General features: G+C 40.4%; 1 protein-coding gene across 1 annotated transcript in view; it reads left to right on the top strand.

Moving 5' to 3' along the window:
• Positions 1-25,515, top strand: part of LOC149818443 (uncharacterized) — a 1,135,480-nt gene that overhangs the window by 441,843 nt on the left and 668,122 nt on the right. Inside the window, exon 9 of the mRNA XM_089986219.1 lies at positions 20,479-20,487. Within this exon, the coding sequence (XP_089842345.1) occupies positions 20,479-20,487 (9 nt within the window). The remainder of the gene's footprint in view (positions 1-20,478; positions 20,488-25,515) is intronic.

Genomic DNA, 25,515 nt, shown 5'->3' with positions numbered 1-25,515 from the left:
AGGCATGTAAAGAAATTACCTTTATGAATAGGTTGATCTCTCACCTATTCTATTGGTCCTTTAATATTGTTATTCTGTTATTCTGAAATAAGAATAAAACTAAGAAAACAAAAATCAAAGTACAACCATCATAAGAATAAAAAAGAGAAAAATATATCAATATAGCTGGCAACCGATATAATGTATTAATACAATTCCAAGACTTCTGGATTTGGAATCGGGTTGAGTTTAGACCATTATTCTTTTTCGTTGAAGCTTTGTTTGGATCCAATCTATTTCCCCTTGTTTACATGAACAACTTTTATTACCAACCTTCTTTTGAAGTATTGCCACACAAAAATTGATTCTAGACCCAACACAGATATACCAATCTAGATGTTTAAAATTTTACTTTCAGATTCTAACCTACTATGAACTTGGACCCACCCAGTGTGCTAGTCTGGGTCGTGGGTATCGACTCTCATGTCCAGATCCATAACCCATCGAGGCTTCTTGGTTGAAGGTTAGGGATGTCAATGGTTTTGACTTGGGTCAGATATCCAACTGAAACCCAACCCACTCAGCTGGGTTTAGATGAAAAAAGTCACATCCAATTGACAATCAAATTTGGATTTAGTATAGCATTTTCACCCGGATCTGAATCCAAACCAATAACTAGTAAAAGACATATCCGATCACCTTTTAAGCTAATAAGATCCACATTCAATAGAATGGATCGGGTCAGTTCAGGTTGGGTCGAGGTATTATTGAATCTAACCTGATCAGATTCAGGTCCAGATTTGGATGGGAGAAAATAATATCAAATTCAAATCCAGTTCACTAATTGGATATGTTTCTATATAGAAAAATGTCCATACTGTACAACAAAACATGACGTGTTTCCAAAAAAAAACTAAATTTTTTGAAAATCTGCCCATGTCAAAAATCACAACTTTTCGGTTGTAAAAGGACTTTTTCACTCTTCACACGTGAATTTCCTTTGATATGTGAACTTCCCTCTCAAATATCCAAATATGTGAATTTTCTCTTACACATTTGCGAATGTCATTATGCTTAATGTTCTAACCTTCACATGTGAATGTCCAAATGTCTTCCTGCTTGTGCTCTTATGTGATTTATAGTAAAAAGAGTTTGTTGAAAAAAACTGACACTCCAAAAGCACGATGGGCATTTGGCAACACTTCAAAAGTATCACTAAAGCCTTTAGCAAAGCTTTTGCCTTTAGTGCCGCTTCAAAAGTACATATTTGGGAGAAAATCGTAAAATAAAAGAACGTTGTTTGCATATTTTGGGATAAAATTTGCATATTTGGGAGGACATTTGCATAAAATTTGCTATCTCCCTGGTTATAATTTTGAACAGGGTGCCTAAGAGTGAAATTGGTCTGAACTTTTTAATCTCAATCTCCTAGGTTATTTAGGAAAGAGGACCAAGAGGGATTCACCCCCATCTCCCTGGCAAACATGAGTTTCTATAAAGATCGTTAAACACTGCCATAAAGTCTCTCTGGCATGCTGGCCAAGCCACCTTAAAAAATTCAACAAGGAATCCGTCCACCTACGGGGCCTTGTTGTTGAGGAGTTTTCATTTTGTTTGCTTGACTTCATCTACCAATAAACCCCTGTTCACGAAGTCTTGCACCCTCGAATCAAAACAACCCATGGGGGTCTCACTTATGTCAAGAGAGTCCTCACCCATATTGGAGGTAAAAAAAAGTCACTAACGTATTTTGTTGCCTCCCTTTAGATTTCATCATTCTCATAAAGATGCCCTCCAATTGACAAGGCCAAGTGAAGTTATTTCTTCTAGAGGAAGCGAAAGAACTTAGTGTTTTTATCGCCACAACACATCTAATGTACTTTGGATCTTTGCTTCCATTTAATCTCCTGCCTTGCTCTTCATTCTGATATATCATCGATCAATAGCTTTTTCCTGTCATTTAATCCCTCCACCTCATGTGCATCACCCCGCCATGCTGCCATCTCCCTCTGCATTAAACACAGTTCCTCTATCTGCTTGAATCTCACAACCCCTTCTCCTTTGGATCACTCAATTAATCGAGTTCTTATGTGGTTTATTTTTTTGTGAATATAAGAACAGCCTAAGCGGCTACCTGCGGGTGGGCTCACCATCCTTCTATGCTTTCAACCAGCTTTGGGTCCCTCAACTACCATAGTTCAAACTTGAACCTTCGATTGCTCATCCATCTTACCTCCCATTCGAGCATTATTGACGTGTGATCCGAAATGGATATAGGCGCCGCCCCATGGTGGCTCGTCCATCACGGAGTCGCTCCCACCACCCCTACTCACAATGAACCTTTCAAATTTCTGCATGCAAGGGTCTCTTCTCCTGACTGACTAGGTATAAAGTCACCCGAGATCTGTAAATCCACCATATCCAACTCAACAAAATCAACAAACTGCCGCATACTGCTAGTATATCTTTGTTCTCGGTTGGATTCATAGGTACGTAGAAAATTAAATTTTTTAGTTATGCACCAATTTGCCAAAACTCTTTTACCCTAACAAGTTAAGCTCATCCTGAAAAGCTCTTTTTAAAGCAAATATAGTTGGAGCATATACTAATGTGAGCATTAAAAAAATGCTTGAATTTAGCTGTTCAAAATACACCATGATCGAAAATAGGCGTTTGTCCATAACCATACCACTAATACCTTCCCTTCAAACCACCAAAATATCCCCTGATATGCCAATCGAGGAAATAAAATCAAAAGAACAACCTCGCCAAATTTGTGCAAGGAAACTGACTTCAAACATTTCCATCTTTGCTTCCGAAATACAAACAATGTCCACCTACTACCATGAGTAATGCAATAACGGCCCCCAAACCATATCTACCTTCCATTTTAAAAAAGAATGCCTCCCGTTCCCACACCCTCATGATTTCCCCCTTTCCATTTTAAAAAAATACTTCTTCCATTCTCCAATTGTTTTGCACCTGGCCTTTAATGCATGAGCACAGCGAACGAGGAATCACCTCCCCCTGCCACTGCTGGAGGGGAACCAACTCGACGATCGGTGAGCTTTCTTGGCCAGACGAACTGGCACCAACAACGGCTTCCTTTCGATGCCAAACCAACCACTGATTCTTGAGGCGGGGCTGCCATTGTTTAGCGATGGCCTTGACAGCCTTGCAGACCCGCTGGTCCCTACTGCCCCCATGACAACAATCTTGCTGGGGGCTGATGAAGTTGTGGATCCAGAATCAGATCCAAGTCCAACAAAAAAGAAGAAAAAGTGATGAGATTGAGATCCAGGATTCAATTGGATCCGTAGTTAGTATTTAAGATTTGAATTTCTGTTTTGGGTTTGCTTTCAAATCTTATCCAAAATTCATGGTAGAGTTGGGGTTTTAGTTTTTTATAAATACTTGTTATGAGAGAGGGATCAAGGGGAGTTAGAATGATTAAAAATGGCTATTTTCTTGAGTTTTATGTAATTTTTAGTTTTCTTTGCTTTTTTCAATTTCAGTGCATATAAATAGTGTAACCTAGTTTTATGGTAAAATCAAGCACTCTTGATTTACATCAGTTGGTATCTTGTGACAATGTCATGAGGTGTTCAAGAAAAGAAAATGACAGAAATCATGGTTGAAGCAAAGGATAAAGTAACAGATTGGCCGACGAAACTAATATCCTTGAAAGCGACTATGGTGGAGATCAGCAAAAGTCTTGCCATGCTGGGATGAACAATTCAATCAAATTAGGAGAAAAACACTATGTTTGAGGCGTTCATGCGATGATTATACGTGATTCGTGGGAAGACACCCATGAAACAAAGGTTTTGACCCTTGGTAACATCCCACTAATGAGCAGCGAAAACGCTCGAGAGACTGCCAAATCTTCCTCTTTGGTACAAAACGATGACAGAGGAGGGCCTCATCCCTCTCTTTCTTTTCTGGCTCCTCCCTTCACGGTGACTCCACACCCTCCCTTTTTGGCCACCTTTATCACCGCTTGGAGGACCAGCCCCGACACACTCAGCTCTTCCTTGTCGGTGGATGAGAACTGACAAGTACCCGTCGCCCTGGCTGATGGGCTCGACGGTGGGTTGCAACTCACCGTTCGACCCTCCATGGACTCAGCAGCCATCGTGCTGGGGCACCCCATTGTCAAATTGCCATTGTTCGGTGGGTTGCCGCCGGATAGGGTAGGCTGACAGGGGGCAACCACCGACAGACGGCCCTGGGCCACCGCCCCCCAAGCGGCGCCCGACTGCTCATAGGAACCCCTCACACGAGTTCCTGATGTGAATAGGGTTTCGTGGGAGGGTACCCAGTTCATCCTAGGAACCGGTTCTCATAACCGGGTCACGGCAATAACGGATTTCAACACCCAGGACTTGGTTTCGGGTATTTGGGCCTCAGATCATAGCCAGTTTTCATCAGGTTTGACCCCAGACGCCCTACTTTCGGGTAGTGTAAGTCCAGTCCAAGGTATTATACCTCCAGATTAGACCCAAAACCTTGATTTTAGTCTAAATAATTAGATGCAAGCCAAAACTATACCTAATTGGTCTCGGATGGAGCTCTAGTTCCAATTCAGACCAGCAGACCCAATATAATTTTGGATATGGATCAGGTCTTAACTAGGCCTTTTACCCTCAAAGCTCAATCCAATATCTGACATATACCAATCCAATTCGACGATCCAATATCCTCTTTCGATTGTGATCTGGTTCCAAGCCCGATATCATTGCCACCCAAACTTAAATCCGACCCATGAACCGAACCTCACCCAAACCCAAAATCAACCTCTTGAACACCAAACCTACCCACAACCACACATGTATCCTAATTATCCCCCACCTAGGCCTACACAATTAGGGATGGCAGTGGAACGGGGAAAAATGGGATTCGACTGAACCTACCCCGTTTGGACTGGAGATGGACATAAAACGAGGAATGAACCGGGGATGAAGGTGAAAATCAAAACTTGTATAGAGATGAAGGCTGGATGGACTTACTCTTGCCCCCGCCCCATCACCGATCCCCATTAATGAAATTATTAATATATCTTTATATATTATAAAATCTTCATATATATACATATGTTCCTAATCTTAAACATTTCCTCTCCTTATTTTCTTCTTAATGCTCTTAAAATAGGAATAAAGTTATTTTGAGACGGGGATGGGGACAGCATCAGGAATGGGTCTAAACCAGTGTTGTGAGAGGCGTACGCCTCAGAGGCGAGGCACATGCTCAAGGTACTGAGGCGTTGCTGTGATGCGCTTAAAGCTAATATAAAAAAAAAACTGACTGAGCATTAAACAAAGGTCGTTCTGATGCAGTCGAATACGCATTAAATTCAATCGGCATTATCATTTAACAATGTACGCTTGGAAATAAATTTGGGAGAAAAGTTATCACAAATTCAGTCATTCTTATGTTGTGAGAGGCGTACGCCTCAGAGGCGAAGCGCAGGCTCAACGCCTCGCTTCGCCTCATCGCATTTAACAACCTTGGTCTAAACACTTCCACTCCTTATTTTCTTCTTAATCCTCTTAAAAGTATATGCGAAAGTCGTACTGGATTTGTAGATATACATAAGAAATATTTACTTAAAGAAAGTTCACACATTTTTTGTGACATTCTCGCACATGATTTGCAATGTACTATATTTACAAAAGGACAAAAATATTATTAAAAAAACTGGGAAAAAGATTTTGGATGTGAGGGGATTTAAGCAAATTAGGGGACATTTTGAAAAATGTGCAATTTTTACAAGGACAATACAATTATTTTACGAAGAATATGTATCCTTCTCTTTGTATATATATGTATATATATATATATATATATAGGTAGGTGCTTTTTTTTTCAGTTGATTTACAAGGAATCCCCCACCTAGATCATGGCTGCTTTTTCTGTTTGTTGTGAATAGCATCCAATTAGCCTCATTTTATATACATTTGAAAATTGTCTTAAGCTCCTCTTTGAAAGGAGACAAACTAAAACTTTTATAACATTTATTCTTTTGCTTCTGTTGTATGTGGCTTCTTGTTCATTTTTGTCGTGTAGCGGTTGTATTCTTGTGTTTTCTCTGTGCTATTGTGTAACTTGGGTATATTAATTTATTACCTTCTGTTTATATTTTCAAAATAAAATCTGTCATATGGTAAATGGCATATATTGATAATCTGTGTTCTCCCACACTTTTATTGAAAAAATCTTGGCAAAATGAATAATTTTTAAAAAATTTATAAACTGAAGTTAAAAATATGTAAAAAAATTACTCAAATGCCAAAAGCAATAAATATGTCTCATCCATTGTTTTAAAAATGAAAAAGAAATGAAATATGGGAGAGTCCAGAGGCCGAAATAAATACTTTCTTGCTTAGGATTAAGTTACATTCAGTATTTATTGCCATTAATTAGTTAGGAGAAAAAGATTGAGAGAGATGTGAATGATAAAATAGGATTATCAGCCAAAGTTTTTTAAAATCATTTATGAAACATAAATTATGATATTTTAATTTTAAATTATCACAACATTTTGAAAAATATCATGATATTTTAAACGTTAGAACTGATGAAAAGATATCATAATATTTTTTTAAAATATCATGATATTTGTGACTGTGCTTATACCTTCTTCCATTGCCTTAGTTTTCTTTTACTGCAAAATTCAATTTTATGTTTTTATGAAAAACAACTGCATTACTTGAGTTTTATCCTTACATACTTGTAATCACCATTGATAGTTGCTAACTTTTGTTTAGTTGCAAACTATGTTGTCAAAAGTGATACGTGGTTACCTAGTCAACTGGTACTGCCTACCCTACTTGTGTTCGCCTAATCCTCCCAGAGCCAATCCCTAGTTAGACAGCACAGAGTAGGATGACATTGTTTTTTATTTTTGAGGTCTTAAATTAATCCTATGCACTTAATTCCTATATGCAGTTTTTTGTGCTTATTTTCTTTATTACTTGAGAAAAATGATTGTCTGGGCCTTGTTAGGGACTGTTGCAATCGGATTGATGTCAACATATATTCTTGTTAAAACCCACACACATACATGTGCACACATGCATACACAAAAATTTGCGAGTCTCTATTACAGCTCAATGTTTCCAGAAGAGATGTTCTTCTAAGAGTAAATATTTAGTGCTATGCTGCTATTATGCATTTTAGAGCATACTAGGATCAGCATAGAGAATCTAGTACAAGACTAATGTGTGTTGCCAATTTGCCCTTATCTTCCCTTTTTAAAAAATTTCACAAGGTCTATTATATTCAATGATAAAATGATTGTGGGGGTGCGCTTCTTAGGAGCCTTAGGAGGTCATTGTTAACATAATTCCTGCTTGCATGAATAATTCAAACCATTTTCTTCTTCCTAGGTGTTGATTAAATGACATAATCGATGCCGATATTCTTTTTAGAATAATTTCTAGTGTATCAGTTGAAATTTTGTGTTGATTCTAGTGGAGTGGGTATTATTCTTGATCGTAAAGATACCGATGCTCGACTTTGGAGAGCATCACACAATTTCACTTTCGCCCACTGATTAATTGTCAAGCATTTCACAATTTACTAAGTTTTTTCCTCATTCATGTATGTTATTCAGGAGCTTCATTGTTTCCATTGGTTAATTGTTAAATGCAATTGAGTTTTCCAAATAGTCTGAGTCATATATTGCAAGTTTATATGACATGATTATTCAGGAGGTAGTGATGCTTTTTCAGTTTCCAGAAAGTAGCAAAATTTTTTTACTGAGATTCTAGCTAGATTATGGGCGTAATATCTTTCAATGTATTATGGAATTATCTGTGCGCATACATTTGTTCCATTTTGTATAGTTGTCTTAAGGTGAGGCAATTAATTAACGATTTAACTTGAAATGCAAGTGTTTATGTTCATATATAGTTATGCTCATCATTGTTGTCAGATATCCTGAAGGTATTGTAAATCAGGCGCTCGACGACATTTTTGCAGATACTTTTGGTAATGATGTTGACAATGATTCAGTTAAAGATTCAGATTCGGAAAGTGATGGTCTTCTTTGTGAGGTAATGCCATGCTCTTCTAAAAATCCGGCCTCATCTTTTTCTAATTCCTTATTTATTTATGAAAGAGTTCTGAATTATGATATTGGTTTCAGGATTTGAATGGTTCTTATCTTGTTAAAGATGGAAGTGATGATAATTCAGGTTGGAACATAATTACAACAGTGAAATTTGGTGTTTGAAATATCCTAAATTTTTGTTTTAGTAAAATTGCAAGAGGATATTTTTCAATATAATTGCTGTTGCTGTAGATGAAAGTTACCATACTGCTCTATCTGAGCAGAACAAGACAATTCAGGTGGAACTCGTGAAGCAGAAAAGTAAGTTAGATCGGCTGAAGAAAAAGGTAAGAACGACCTTGTACTTAATTAAGACCTTGAAATGACCATAGATATGAAGCTCAACATGATGGTATGTCTAACTAATATAAACATGTAGGGTTTGTTTTAAAAAATTTCTCTCCTATTTTGAAGACAAAAAAATTGATGGCTCACATTCATCATTGTAATGCACTTAGTTTTACCCAAAATGAACTAATGCTAGGGATGTCAATCGATCACGTTTGAGTCAGGTATCTGAAAAGTACAAATCTGATTAGTTGAATCGGTATAGCAAATGAATCTGATTAATAATCAAATTCAGATGCAGTTTTCAGATTTTCATTTGAATCTGGATCCAAGGGTAATCCAACCCAATTCCTTATAAAATATATCTGATTAGCTAACCGAGTACAGGTTCAATATTGCCTTTTCCATCCAACTCTAAATTTGATTAAGCTAGATCCGGATAGGTCAGATTCACCAAGACCTAGATCTCAACTGAATATTTCCAGTTTACTGCCCTGGCTAATGCTCAGAAAGATTTTCATGTTATGACCCTTGAAATGTTGTATTCTTAAGTATGAAGAGCATATTTAAAGCAATAGAAGTGCTTTTTTTATTTATTTTTTTTTGCTTTTGTGTTTGCTCATAAAAAGAAAACAAGTGCATCTTTTGTGATATAGACAACTCTTCATACTTCTTTCAGTACGACATTATTTCTGGATGCTTGAAATATTAATAAGGTTATGTTTGCTTCATTGTTTCACCAGGACCCAAATTTTGGTGAGTTTCTGGAAAAGCATAGTTTGGACCTTCAAGCTGCAAGCAATGAAGAAAAAGTAAGACGTCCATCACTTTCCAGTTTCCACATGGCCATCATTGTACTGGCTTTCGACATTCTATTATCATTTTATCATTGGTAGGACTCCTATTGATATTAAAAAATTCTGATGCCATAAATGGTTGTCTTCTTAGGTTGTATGTCATGTCGGTAGTCATGTTATCAAGCCTACTCTTCTTTGTTCTTTTTTCCTTCACCCTTTTTCTTTTGTTTTTTTTTCTGGTGTGTGTCTATTCCAGATTGGTGTGCTCAAATCAGGCCAGATTGGGTTCAACTAACCAATCCTGATTGATTCCATAGATTATCCATACCAGTGGGAATCAATTTTAGAGTCAAGTTGAGTCAGATTAGTATAAAGTGGCAAGTGTCTGGTTAGACCAATCCATTGATTAGATCACCCAATTTTAACGTTCTTCTCATCATTTTTTGATAACTTTGCAGTGAATTTAGGTGGTTTTGTTCTTAGTTGTCATAGGTGCTAGGCGAAGCCTAGGCGGTGAGCCCCTAAAAAGCCTAGGCAGTCTAGGTAGTGCCCCAAATAAAAAAAAAAAAAATATATATACAAATATGTAAACAAACTACTAAAATTAATAACAAATATGTATACAACATAAAATCAATCAACAATAAGCAATAGACAAAACAAAATATGTCGTCAAACACTATAAGATAATTATATTAAATAACCTGCTCAATACATTGTCCAACACAAAACATTTAACAACACAATACATTTAACTAAACATAGAATTCTGAAACATATGTCTATATATAAAAGTCATCTTCATTCTTCAGTATCAAACTTCATTTCAATGATTTCCTTCATTTATTGCATCTTTTAGTGGCTTGAGATGATGATGGCAGATCATCTTCATACAATTTCTGTCCCACAAATGTTGCAGGTACTTGTGCCTTTCTCTCATCATATTTTTTAAGACTAGTAAGAAGCTCAACACAAATATCAGAAGGAATGCTATGTTTACATAATTTCACAGTGGAGTTAATATGTCCCACAACATGATATTTAAATCTATACAATCCTTCATGCATTATAAAATCACAAAAATTACACTTCACTATTTCTTTGGCATCTCTAAGTCAATAGTGTACAATATTTCAATGCAGGTTTCTTTGAGAGGCATCCTCCAAGACCTCTACCCTCCATCGACTTACTAGAACACGAATTAATAAATCTAATCACTACAAAGATGTAAAATAATGTAACTGATAACCATGTTAAAAAATGAAACAAAAAACAATGGAATAAATAAACCATGCAACTGATAACCAATGCAAAAAATTAAAACATAACCAATTAATCACCAAATAAAAATATAAGCATACAGACATTTAACAAATCTACACACATAACATAATTAACTTTAACTGTATTTAAGTATAAAATAGTAAAAAAAAACCAATAAGTTTATAATAACAACTTAAATTTAATCCTTAGATGAACTTGAAAGTCTATCATCATCTTCATTGATATATTGCTCTTCTTTTTCAGTTTTATTTGCAGAGTTAGCTTATTCCTCTTCTTCTTCCACCCTCACCACCTTCTTTCCTTTGTCAAACATTTTCTTTCTTAGGACATTAGTTACACGTATTTTTACCCCCACCCTATGCCTTAACGCTCTCGATGCCTTATCAACAAGATCTCATGTAAGTGATGTGTCATTTTCAAAGATTATCATTGACTTCTCTTAAGACAATGGGGTCGAGATCTCCTTTTTTTCATTCTCTCCTCATACCTTCGTTTCAATTTATGATTATATTGCACAAAAAACAAACCATTCAACTTTTTGTGCAAAAGTCAGTTTCTTTTCTTTGTATGAATCTATAAAAATATATATAAAGTTAAAATATATACAAACTGACAAATATTATTTAGTAATTAGTAGTAAATAATATTTTACTGCTTCAAAAGTACTTCAATCACGTTCACAACTGAATGTAATGCATGCGAGACCTAAGACTTGAACAACAAAGGTCTGGAGCTAGAGACAACCAATGGCAAAAGAAATCCACCAATCTACTATAAAAAAATCAAATTACATATAATTAAAGTATATGTTGAAACTTGGTTTAAGAAAAGATAGAAAAGTACCTTCACGATTAGCCCTAATCACCCTTAAGTAGTGATTAGGGTCAATAAAGAAAATTACACTAGAGACCATTGAAAGTTAAAATATAAACAAGACCACCCAATAAACCCCTCACGATAATAACTCTCAACACTCCCCCTCAAGCTGAAGCATAGATATCAATCATGCTCAGCTTGTTACAACACTTTGAGAATTCTGTGATAGGAAGGGGTTTGGTAAAAACATCTGCTACTTGATCTTCTGAAGAAACATGAAAAGTTGATATATTTCCCACTTGAACCATATCCCGAATATAATGACAATCTATCTCAATATGCTTAGTCCTCTCATGAAACACATCATCTTAATAGGCAAAGAAACCTTTATGCTCAATCCGGTAAGCATAGATTTTATCCAAATCATTTCAGCAGCAGTTTGTGCCATGACCCTATATTCTGACTCAACACTTGATCTTGCTACTACAGCTTGTTTCTTGCTTCTCCATGAAACTAAGTTGCCACCAACAAAAACACAGAACCCTGTAGTAGACTTCCTATCATCAACCGACCCTGCATAATCAGCATTAGTATACGCAACCACATCAAGATTTGCCTCTTTTGTAAACAATAGACCTTTTCCTGGAGATGTCTTCAGGTATTTAAGAACCATCATAGCTGCCTCCCAATGAACTTTTCTTGGTTTATCCATGAATTGACTCAATTTGCCAACAACAAATGATATGTCAGGCCTAGTTACAGTAACATAGAGAAGTTTACCAATGAGAGTCCTATAGGACTTACTATCAACTGCCTCAGATTGCTCGTCATACAAGAACAGTTTAGGATTCATGGGAATAGTGGCTGGTTTTGCACCAAGCATCCCTGTCTCCTGTAAAAGATCAAGCACATATTTACTCTGAGAAAGAACCATACCTTCTCTATTTCTTGCTACTTCGATTCCCAACAAGTACTTGAGAGGACCCAGATCCTTTGTAATAAAGTATTTCTGCAGATATGCCTTGGTGCTTGAAATCTCCTGCTCATTATCTCCAGTTAAAATTATATCAACATAAACAACCATAGTCACAAAACCCTTAGAGCTATTCTTTATGAACAAAGAATGATTTGATGGTGACCTCTGAAAACCAAATTTAGACATCACCTCAAACAATTTGTGAAACAATGCACGTGGGCTTTGCTTTAGGCCATATATTGCCTTTTTTAGTTTGCACACTTTGCCACACTCTCCCTGTCGTTCGAAGCCAGGCAGTTGTTGCATGTAGACCGTCTCAGATAGATCCCCATACAGAAAAGCATTCTTCACATCAAGCCGAGTCATACTCCACCCATGATGAACAACCACAAAAGTAACTAAGCGTATAGTGCCCATTCTGGCTACGGGAGAGAAAGTCTCAAAGAAGTCCACCCCATATGTTTGGGTGTAGCCTTTGGCGACTAGACGAGCTTTGTGTCTCTCCAGAGTGCCATCAAAATGAAATTTAATAGTGTACACCCACTTACAACCAACAATGTCTGCATCAGAAGGAGGATCGACAAGCTCCCAAGTCCCTTGAGAAATCAAGGCGTCCATTTTTTCTTGCATTGCTTGTTTCCATTGAGGATCTAATAAAGCCTGTTGATGATTTATAGGACTGGAGATGGCAGATAAAGTAGATAGAAAGTTTTGCATGCTCTTTCCAATCTTGTGTGTGAACACAAACTTTGAAATTGGGTGCAGAGTACACTGACGCATGCCTTTCCTCAGGGCTATGGGCAAATCATTTTTAATCTCAGAATCTGCTCTACGATCATCAGGATAAGCAATAGAATCATCAACATAATCAGGATCACTGACTGCAGGAGAAGAAGACAATGAAGGGCCACGACAGGAGGCTTGACGACGAGTATACACCAGTGGAGGATCATGGAACCGAGTTGAAGAGGGATCAGAACATAATGAAGGCAATAAAGGAACTGACTCCAAAGGAATGGGAGGAATGGATAAGGGAAATGATGTGGACATATCAGGATTCACATGAGACGCGCACGGCGAGAAGTAAGGAATGGTCTCAAAGAATGTGACATCCGCACTGATATACTCTTTACGAGCAATGGGGTCAAGACATTTGTAACCTTTTTGTTTTTTTGGATACCCAAGGAAGACACACTTAGTTGCCTGTGCAGCTAGTTTGTCCCTAGTAGGTCCAAGTTTTTGCACAAAACAAACACAACTAAATACCTTAGGAGAAACTTTGAACAAAGAACAATCAGGATAAAGTTGTCTGATAGGAATTTGGTCATTAAGAGCAGTAGAAGGCATTCTGTTAATAAGGTAACAAGAAGTAAGAAGGGCATCTCCCCAAAAAGAAGCTGGCATGTTTGTTTGAATCATAAGGGTTCGAGTTACTTTCAAAAGGTGTCGGTGTTTTCTTTCAGCTACCCCATTTTGCTGGGACGTATGGGCACATGAAAATTGAGGGCAAATCCCATTATCCCGATAAAATTGTAATAGTTTGCTAGATTTGAATTCAAGAGCATTATCAATGCGAACAATTTTAACAATGGAACCAAATTGAGTATTTATTTCAAGAATAAAAGATTGGAGAATACACAAGACTTCAGATCTCTCCTTTATTAAAAAGACCCAAGACACTCTAGAGTAGTCATCAACAATGACAAGGTAATACTTGGACTGAAACCTATTAGGAACCCGACTAGGCCCCCAAACATCAACATGAATTAGATCAAAAGGACTTTGACTAGTACAACTCTGACTTAAAGAAAAAGAACTACGATGATGATTGCCCAACTGACATGCTTCACACTGAAAGGACGCTGTAGGAGAGACCTGTGGAATGACTCTTTGAAGCTTGGAAAGAGAATGATGACCCAATCTGAGATGCCATTGGTAGGAATTAGAACTCGATTCCACACACGAAGTTGCTACTCCAACAGGTTGTGTAAGATATAAACACCTCCCTCCTCATGGCCTCCACCAATCTTCTTCCCAGACAGCAAATCCTGAAATACACAAGAACCCGGGTCAAATATAACTCGACAATTTAGTTTTTTTGTAAGCTGGCTTACGGATAATAAATTCTTAGGAAACTGTGGAGCATGGAGAACATATTAAATCCATAATGTAGGGGTAAAATGCACATCTCCTTGCCCCACCATTGGGGATAATCTACCATCTGCCAATTTAAAATGACGAGGGAAAGATGTATGAACCAGTGTAGAGAAACTATGTGAATCTTCACAAAAGTGTTGAGAGGCGCCAGAATCAATAATCCATATCTTACCTCCATCATCCAACTGAGTACCCGCAGAGCATGCCACATCAGTCACTACAATAGAGGCAGACACAAATGCAAAACTCTGAGAAAGAAGCTGATCATAGTCTGCACGACTGAGAGTAATTGTATTGGTTGAAGAAGTAGGCACAGGTTCAGTGATGGAAGAGACAACCAGAGTTGTTGCTTTGGGGAACGATAATGAGCTCTGAGGGCGACTTCTAGGGTTCTTATCCCAACAACGATCCTCAAGGTGCCCTTGCTTGCCACAATATGTACACTGAAGCCTGCTACGACCTCCACTGCCTCTTCCACGACCTCTGCCTCTGGAAGAACTAGGTAAACCATGCCCTCCTCCACCTGTGACAACAAGAGCTGAAGTCTGAGAGTCTCCATGAGGCGGAGGAAGGGTAACAGCAAGACGACTTAACCGGTTGTAGGCATCAGCTAGAGTAGGGATCTCTGAGCTAGTAAGCATTTGCACCTTGGCTACTGAGTAATCTGGAGATAATTCTGATAGAAAATGAGCCACCATAGTCTACTCCTGATGGGTTTTATGATTAGTGCAGCAGGGAGGACGAACAGAGTTGAGCCTTTTATAGGCTGATTTAACTGATGCATAATATTGGGAAAGATTCTGATCACCCTGCTGCAACTGAAATATCTCTTGCTCAACTTGCAAAATTCTACTGACCTTTTTGTCTTGAGAGTACGTGTCACGTAATGAATCCCACATCTCCTTTGCAGTAGAATAGTAAATTAAGCCATCTGCAATATGTGGCTGAACACTGTTCATAATCCAAGACATAACAATGTCATTATCTTCCTGCCATGTGGCATATTTCTCAGTTTTCTCTGTTGGTTCCTTTTTTAACAAAATATGTTTTCGACGATGTCCTGACACAGACATCATAAAAGTCCTCGACCACCTTTTATAATTATTGTCGTCCAGCTTTACGGACGACCCATAAGAGAAGGGATTAGCAAAAGCTTTGTACTCTGCAGACACTTCAAACCTTTGTTCACCATCACTGGACTTTATTTCAGCCATGGTATTTCACTGCTGACAGTAGCTAGCTAATGAGCCAGATAATAATAATAACCAAAAAGTAATAACGAGCAAACTGGTAGTAAAGAAATAGATTCCAGCTGAAATAAAATCCTTGTCTTGCAAGATATATATATATATATATATATATATATATATATATATATATATATATATATATATATATATATATATATATATATATATATATCACAGATGCCACCAGCAAGATAATAAATCTGATCACCACTGTAAAAATTAATTTTAGATGACAAAAATTGATTTCACATATGAACTTCAACAAAAATTAATCAGATCTGATTAAATCTTATTCCAACAACAGCAAGCACTACAGATTTAACGCCTACCACATCAACACGACTCTGATACGAGCAAATCTGATTCCAACGACAGCAAGCACTACAGATTTAACACCTACCACATCAACATGACTCTGATACGAGCAACAGTCAGTCAGCCACACCATTCAGATCTGATCCAACATCAACGCTACACGACATCCAATTACTGCATGATCTCAGATCTGCTCCACCCAATCACAAAATGATTGCTGATCTGATGCAACACGATCATGATGTCAGATCTGCTCCACGCAATCTCCACATGATGGTAGATCTGATGCACCACGATCCATCAATATTACTGAGGCGTCATTAACAAGGAGCAAAAGAAGAACACATGATCTAGGGTGTCTGATCAGATCTGCATATTGTGTAGAACTAGTCAGATCCCAGGTCGTGAGACTGAGGAAAGAACCTAGGGTTTGATCAGAAGGAAGATCGAATAAACTAGATATAGGCTAGGAGGAGAGAAGAAGAAAGAAAAAAACTATGATAAAGAGGGAAGAAAGAAATTCAGCCTAGGTGTTAGATTCTCCCAAGAATGAGAGGCTTTGATACCATGTTGAAACTTGGTTTGAGAAAAGATAGAAAAGTACCTTCACGATTAGCCCTAATCACCCTTAAGTAGTGATTATGGTCAATAAAGAAAATTACAAAAGAGACCATTAAAAGTTAAAATATAAACAAGACCAACTGATAACTTTTATGATTTCCAATAAACCCCTCACGATAATAACTCTCAACTGTATATAAGTTATAAAAATAATGCAAAAGGGGTTATATGAAATTTAATCATCTTACCTAGGGTTTACACCAGAGTTACCAGTCAAGGAAGCGGGAGCGGGAAACGATACGAGAAGCGGGAGCGGGAAGCGAGACACTTTCAAAAATTTAGGAAGCGGGGAAGCATGGGACCACTAAGAAGAAAATTACAAACCGTCTCGGAAGCGACCAAGGAAGCGAACCGGAAGCGACCTAGGAAGCGAACCGGAAGCAAGGGGGAAGCAAAAAAAATGAAAAAATGGGGAAGCGAGGGGGAAGCGCGCTTCCCAAAAAAGGGGGATGCTTCCCCACACATTTCGAAAGTGCGACGTTTCGTGCTTCCGAAGCGCGCTTCGGGGAAGCGCGCTTCCCCTTTTACCTAGGCGCTTCCGGTAACTTTGGTTTACACTTTCTTCTTCCTCTTTGCTAACTCCATTCCAAAAGGCCCAATAGCAGTTCTATATCTTATGAGTTGGTCTAGTAGTGTGTCTCGATCCTCTTCGCTTTGAACAAGACGATTGGCACAATCATATAAGTCATTCTTTATCTCCTCATTGGACTCGATATTTTTATACTTATAATATATGGCTGGATTCAAATATAGGTTTGTGCAATTGATTGCTCCACCTTTTATCGATTATCTCCCAAACCCAGCCGTATATTTGTTTATCATCACACACATTTACCTACTAAGTAAAAGAATTGAAAGTAACCATTATAGAAGCTAAGATAAAATGTAATTTGCAATTAGTAGAATACAAAAAAATTAATTTATAATTATACTTTTATTTTTTCCTTTCCACGATCCATTTTCTTGTAGATGTAACCCATAGCAGGCTTTTCATCGCTATCAACCAATCGAAGCATGTCAAACAAGGGGGCCATTGTTTTCAGAGCACAACTCACTCTCTTCTAAAATTTTGAACTCAAAATCATGCTTTCACATCTTTTACCAACTGACGTTTTTGAAAAACTATTTTTTTCCCAATCATCTCTAAGAAATATGAACTTTAGGCATTTTTTCCAATTATATATGCTTTCTAGAGTAAAAAAATGGCAAATTTTGTCACTGCAGGCCTATGTAAGTCCTTTTGTGTGTGTGCTCTCATCATACTCAACACTTGAGAATGTTTGTAATGAATACCACCAATTGCCTTGCTTTTCCGAAAATGTTCTTCAACTCTTTCAATTATCCTATATATTCCAACATCATATCTATACAATGTGCAGCACAAAGAGTCCAAACTAAATGCTTTCTCTTATCCATAAATAATTTACCTGCTTTCACATAGTTTGAGGTATTATCAATAACAACTTGAACCATATTCTCCTCCCAAACTTCAACAATATCATTCAACAATGCAAAAAGCAAATTTGCATCTTTTACTTCATTTGATGCATCAACTGATTTCAAAAACATTGTTCTCAAAAGGCAATTAACAAAAAAATTAATGAGTGTACACCCTTTTGTATCCATGTTTGGACCAATGCACTTTGTATTGGTCCAAGAACTCCTTCATTTTCTTCATTTCTTTATTCAAAAGTAGTTCTCGCAACTCGTGATATGATAGAGGCTTCATCACTGGTTCAAATTGGCCTATAACTTCAATCATACTGTAAAATAAAGGCAACTTCGCTGTATTAAAAGGTATTCCACCATCATAAAATCACCTATTAATGTACTCGTACACTGTTTCTCTTTTTTTTTTTTTGAAGCAATTTTCAAACATATTTTGTTTGTTTGCTTGCCTTCCTTTCTCTGTTGAATCACTTTGAAAGTATAGATCCATAGCCCTTTTGGTCTAAAGCTGAATGTACTACTCCCCTCCATCTATGAAACTGCATTCACGTCCTTCGCCATAATCGGAAGCTGAGAATAAACTTTCATTTCTTTCGTATATATTAACCGTCTCTCTCTTATTTTTTTCATCTCTATTCTTCTTTTATTCCTCCATGTACTTAGAAAGTACTTGCTTGATTTCTGCAATTGTTTTATCATAAGCCTTCACTTTTCTTCCAACCCCAAGTAGATGCCATTTTATTTTATATATACATCCTTTATAAGTTCAACATTTAAGGTATGTCTGTAACACCCCAAAATTTCAAGCTTGCAAACCTTTCAAAAAAAAAATAGACAAGAGACTAAAAAGGAATCTCTTCATCCCAGAGATGGTTTACGAAATCAGCGGAAGACTATACTTTTATTAATTTCAAAAAGGCAAGCTGACAACTTTGAGCGCGTTAGCTAAAAGAACCAAAATGCACAACACATGCTACTTGCAAACACTTGGAAAAGCCACTTTCATTTAAGAAGTTCTCCAAATAGTACAAAATTCGGATATTCCAAGGAAAATCCGTTACAAAACCCCAAACAACAGGACGCGAGCTAAGAGCAGGAAGAAGAACGTCTTGGAGCCATCTTTCCATCGCGCCATCGCCTGTGGTGTACCTAATCATCACCTGTACCGATAGAATGGGTTAGTTTCGTGAAAAACTAGTAGGTGCACATGAGAGACTACAAGGAACTGAATTATGCAATTTAATTCAGTAGATTACGCAGTTTAAAGCAAATATGCAGTTAAACAGGTAAGCAATGCATGCAGATAACTAGTGCAAACGCGTAAGTAGTGCAAGCGAATAAGTAATGCAAGTGAATAAGTAGTGCAAGTGAATCAGTAGTGCAACGAATCAGTAGTGCAGCGAATCAGTAGTGCAGCGAATCAGTAGTGCAACGAATCAGTAGTGCAACGAATCAGTAGTGCAAGGAATCAGTAGTGCAAGCGAGTCGGTGGTGCAAGCGAGTCAGTAGTGCAGGCGAGTCTCACGGCTCAGCAACCAATGTGAACAGACTTTATGTTCTGATATTACTGGCCTGCGGGTACGCGCAGGCAAAACATAGAAACAACTGAGACTAGTTCGGGCGTCTATTATTCTATGTATTTTCAATAACCCAAATAGCTAGTTGAGTCCGCTCCAAAGGGGACGGCTTTAGCCGAGAGAGGATTCCCCAGAGGCTGAAAAGCAGTGCCACGGATGCATCCAACTTCTGCAGAAGTGTTGAGCCAACTATTGTAGCCCCTTTCCCCTAACTCCAATGACTGGGGAGGCCGGATCATTGCCCGTGGGGTGGTTGTTAAAAACCTGTCCATTGGAGTTTTTGTACCGATCTGTCCTCTCCCTTGATAGACAACCAGAAGCGAACGGGTGCGTTAGGGGTTGCTTAACTAACGACCCATTCTATGTTGTGGTCTTTAAACCACTCGAGCATCTTGCCTGTGAAGGCGAATGTGAGGCCATTTATGTGATTACAACAGTTTGCATTTAGCGTTGTTCGAGGTCTCACGACCGTCTCATCCGATCATCGCAGTACTAGACGTGTCGTGCACGACTACAAGTACTCTAGGATAAAGAGGGTATAGCTCCTCAATAGAAGCCTCAACAGGAGTGTTTCACAAAGATGTAAAGTTTATCAACTTTACTCTATCTTTTGAAACTGCAGTACCTTGTGCCAACATGATGCATGTGATTATCTCGAATCACATCCGCTATTGGGGTATCTACATGTCTCGCATGACTCGATACCGGCCTCGATAGACGGGATACGGGTTTCTCAACAGAACACCCGCTAAGAAGTTCGCTCGCTCCCGACTAAACTCTTGTCGCAACAGGGAGAGTGGTAAATGCTTCTTGCATCCTCCACGAGGATGCCCTTAAGGCATCCGCAAAGAGCAAGAACTTGCACGTCATCTGCAATAGCAAGTCAATACCAACACAAATGCAAAAGCAAGAGCCTAGGCGCAGAGCGCGACGGCAAGGTAAAGGGCAAGGATTGCGAAACCGCATCCTTGAGTGAAGTGGATACTCGTATAAATATATATATATATTTGTATATATATATATTCATTCAATGGTCGCTTTTAGTTCAATTGAACTTAATTCAATTATCCAAGTCTTCTGTGCAATTTTCCCCTACCTTGGAGGGTTACGAGCTTGCTGACATCTGCGGACGTACACGATTGACGGCTCGGGTCGCGGAGCGCGAGTGGGATCCGTCGTAGCTGCAAATATGCGATATTAACAAGCAAACTCTATCAAAAGCAAAAGCAAGGCAAAGACTCGACTTTGCCGATACATAAGGTTGGGGCCAACCGTCCCAATTGACTCGAAAAGAAGATGGGGCACGATCAAAAGACTCTAGCTGCCAAAAGAGGGATGTAGCCCATGCGAGCAAATGACTCACGCTACTAGGAATTCCTCGTTGGAGACCAACAATTGTAATGATCTGTCCCCATCACGATGTAGCTTCCAAAGATTTCCCGGGCCTGTCGGCCAAGGGTATAGGCTCGCGCACAAAGGGCAGGGGGCCATCAGCCCCTGTTGGCAAAAAAGAAAGGCAGGGGCCGATGGCCCTTGCTGACAAAAAGAAGAAAGGCAGGGGCCGATGGCCCCTGCTGGCAAAAAAGAAAGACAGGGGCCCATCGGCCCCAGCTGGCAACAAAAGAAAGGCAGGGGCCGATGGCCCCTGCTGGCAAAAGAAAGACAGGGGCCCATCGGCCCATGCTGGCAAGAAGGCAGGGGCCGATGGCCCCTGCTAGCAAACAGAAAAGCCGGGGCCATAAGCCCCTGCTGGCTAGCAAAAAGAGAGGCAGGGGCCCATCGGCCCCTGCTGGCAACAAGGCAGGGGCTGATGGCCCCTGCTGGCAACAAGAAAGGCAGGGGCCATAATCCCCTGCTGGCTCGCAAAAAGGAAGGCAGGGGCCCATCGGCCCCTAAAAGGGACAGGGAGGAGGGGCTCGGTCCCTCCTCTGCCATAGCCAAGAATAGGGAGGAAGGTCTCGGCCCCTCCCCTACCGTAACGGAAGCAAGGAGGGGGGCTCAGCCCTCTCCCCTACCATAACGGAGAGCAGGGAGGGGTGTCGGGCCCCTCCCCTGCAAAAAAGGGGGCACAGGGAGGGGGTTTGACCCCTCCCGTGGGCACACAGAGAAGTGAGGGAGAGAGAGAGAAGAGGCGGAGAGGGAAAAGAGGGAGAAAGAGGAAGCGATTGCGTACCAGGGGGTTTTCGGAGGAAGCTCGCCAAAGAGGAGCTCGCCGGAAGGAAGGGGGGTCGCCGATGTCGGTGGCGGCGGCTGTCGGGGGTCGCCGGCGTCGGTGACCGTGGACGAGCGAGAGAGGGAAACGGAGAGACAGAGAGCAAGTTGCGGTGAGGGGGGTTTCGTAACCCTCCTCCCGCCTGCCTCACTGTCTTTTAATGACAGCGAGGGACGGTGGCTCGAGTCAGGTCCGGGTCGGATCCGGATCCGGCCCAAACCAATTTTTTTTTTTTTTATATTACATCCTACCCTCCTTAAAATAATTTCGTTCGTGAAATTTCTATAGCATAAATTGGTCAAAATACAAGTCAGGGTATTTATCCCTGATATCTGACTCAAGCTCCCATGTACATTCACTAATTCCATGGTGTTGCCAACGTACTTTTACAAGAGAAATCATCTTCGACCTGAGCACTTGGTCTCGACGATCAACGATTGCCACTGGTCTTTCCTCGAACGTCAAGTCCTTTTGGATATCCACATCATCATAATGAATGATGTGCGATGGGTCGTGAACATATCTTCTTAACATGGATATGTGAAAGACGTTGTGAATCTGAGCGTACTGAGGAGGCAGCGCAACGCGGTAAGCTGCTTCATCGATCCGTTCCAGGATCTCAAAAGGTTCGACGAATCGCGGACTCAGCTTTCCCCTTTTCCCGAACCGGAAGACGCTCTTGGTAGGAGATACCTTAACAAAAACCATATCTCCTGTTGAGAACACGAGCTCTCTACGTCGACGATCGGCGTAACACTTCTGTCGACTTTGCGCGGTACGCAGACGTTCCCTGATCATCTGCACTTGCTGAGTATAGTGCTGTAGCACTATAGGTGAATCTAGCATTCGTTCACCAACCTCATCCCAGTAAACGGGTGATCGACAAGGCTTCCCGTACAAGGCTTCGTAAGGGGCCATACCGATACTGGCATGGTAACTATTATTGTACGTGAATTTTGCCAACCCAGTATGAGAGTCTCATTCTCCCCTCCAGTCTAACATGCACGCTCGCAGCATATCCTCCAATGTCTGAATCGTGCGTTCAGATTGTCCATCAGTCTGAGGGTGGAAGGCGGTGCTGAATTTTAGCTTTGTGCCCAAGGCCAACTGCAGCTGCCCCCAAAACCTGGAGGTGAACCTCGGGTCACGATCGGAGATGATTGACACAGGAATACCGTGCAATCTCACAATCTCCCTGACATAGAGGTCTGCCAAGCTGTCCAGTGACTGACTGAGCCATATAGGGAGGAAATGCGCCGATTTAGTGAGTCGATCCACGATCACCCAAATCGCATCGTGTTTCCTCCGCGTCCTCGGCAAATCGACGATGAAGTCCATTGTGATGTCCTCCCACTTCCATTGTGGAATCTCCATTTGCTGCATCACTCCGCCTGGTCGTTGGTGCTCGATCTTAACCTGTTGGCAAGTCAAGCACTTCGAAACGTACTCGGCTACGTCCCGCTTCATTCCATTCCACCAATATCTGCGCTGCAAATCTTTGAACATCTTTGTGCCGCCTGGGTGGATCGTGTACTTGGACTTGTGGGCCTCAACGAGAATCTCATCTCTCAAAAAAGGATCTTCTGGCACCCAGAGACGATCCTTACGCCATACACCTCCTTCGTCACTCAGTCAGAAGGGGGTATCGGCCCGCTGCGCTAGAGCCTTCAGCTTTTCGTACTGCGCATCGATCTTCTGACTGACAAAGATCTTTGACAATAGCTCAGGCTGAGCTACCATGCTGGAAAGACTGATCGAAACTGGAGTGACCGCAAACGGTTTCCACGATATCAGATCCTCGATCAGCTTCCACCCCGCAAATAACAAGTGTACGGAAACGCTGGGAGACTTGCGGCTCAGAGCGTCGGCCACAACGTTCGCTTTTCCTGGGTGGTAGGACAAGGTAAAGTCGTAATCCTTGAGGAATTCCAGCCAACGTCGCTGCCTCATATTCAGCTCCTTCTGCGAGAACAAATATTTTAGGCTCTTATGATCTGTAAAAGCCTCGAACCGCTCCCCATACAAATAGTGCCGCCATATCTTCAATGTGAAGACCACCACTGCTAACTCCAAGTCATGAGTCGGGTAATTCTTATCATGTATTTTAAGTTGGCGCGATGCATAGGCGATCACTCTATCGTTCTGCATTAAGACGCAACCCAAACCTGTCTTGGAAGCGTCTGTGTAAATCACGAAGCCGTCTTGACCCGAAGATAAGGCCAAAATAGGAGCAGTCGTAAGACGTTCCTTCAACATCTGAAAACTGCTCTCACACATGTCGTCCCACACGAACTTAGCTTCTTTCTTCAGGAGCTGCGTCAAGGGTAGAGAGATCTTAGAAAAGTCCTGGATAAATCTTCGGTAATACCCAGCTAATCCAAGAAAACTCTGAATGTCACAAACATTCCTCGGTTGCTGCCAACTGAGTACAGCCTCGACTTTCGCTGGATCCACGGACACACCTTCCTTGGAGATGACATGTCCCAAAAACATGATCTCCTCGAGCCAAACTCGCACTTAGAATACTTAGCGAACAACCGCTCCTTTCGCAAGGTTTCGAGAATAACTCTCAAGTGCTCACGATGTTGCTCCCAGCTATCTGAATACACCAAGATGTCGTCGATGAACATGATCACGAAGGTGTCCAAAAAGGGTTTGAACACCCTATTCATGAGATCCATGAATGCTGCAGGAGCGTTAGTGAGTCCAAAGGGCATGACCGTAAATTCGTAATGCCCATACCTGGTCCGGAAGGCCGTCTTGGAGATATCATCTCCCTTAATTCTGAGTTGATGGTACCCAGATCTAAGGTCGATCTTTGAGAAGATCCTGGCCCTCTGCAACTGATCAAACAGATCCTCGATGCGTGGCAACGGGTACTTATTCTTTATTGTCGCCTGGTTAAGAATCCTATAATCGACGCACAACCGCAATGATCCGTCCTTCTTTTTCACGAACAAGACGAAAGCTCCCCAGGGCGAGACACTGGGGCGAATGAATCCCTGATCCATCAACTCCTACAACTGCTTCTTGAGTTCTGCGAGCTCGGCTGGCGCCATCCGATATGGAGCCTTAGAAATTGGCGCAGTACCCGGCAGCAACTCGATGCTGAACTGCACCTCGCGAGGTGGAGGAAGGCCTGGCAGTTCCTCCGGGAAGACGTCTGAAAAATCTCGAACAATCTCCAAGTCTCCCATCGGGACTCGCGTTGGCCCGGACTGGATGACACTGACCAAAATGGCAGTGCATCCCTTCCTCAGGTAGCTCTGCGCCTTCAACGACGAAATCAACTTGCTCGCCCGAACGGGTTTCACGATCTTGAATTCCATCTTGGGCATTCCTGGTGGAGATAAAACAATCCTGCTATCTCGGCAAAAAATCTTGGCATGATACTTGTGCAGCCAATCCATGCCTAGGATGACGTCAAATTCTGTCATCACTAGCAGGATAGCACAAGCCGGTAAATGCCGATCTGCTAAGACTACGTCCAACTCTGGTATGTAGGCCGCACAAATGGTATTTTTCCCAATCGGGTTATACACTTGAAGTGTATTATGCAAGGGTTTTACAGGTATGTGCAAACACTCGGCAAAATTTACCGAAATAAAAGAGTGTGTGGCACCACAATCAAAAAGCACAAAAGCTGCTTGGTTAGCGACAAAAAGGGTACCTTGCACTAGG

The sequence above is a fragment of the Nuphar pumila genome, chromosome 13, assembly GCF_984573655.1.
Source record: "Nuphar pumila chromosome 13, dmNupPumi1.hap1.1, whole genome shotgun sequence".
NCBI classification, from domain to species: Eukaryota; Viridiplantae; Streptophyta; class Magnoliopsida; order Nymphaeales; family Nymphaeaceae; genus Nuphar; species Nuphar pumila.
The sequence above is the reverse complement of the archived record's forward strand: the minus strand, read 5'-3'. Positions and strand labels throughout refer to the sequence as shown.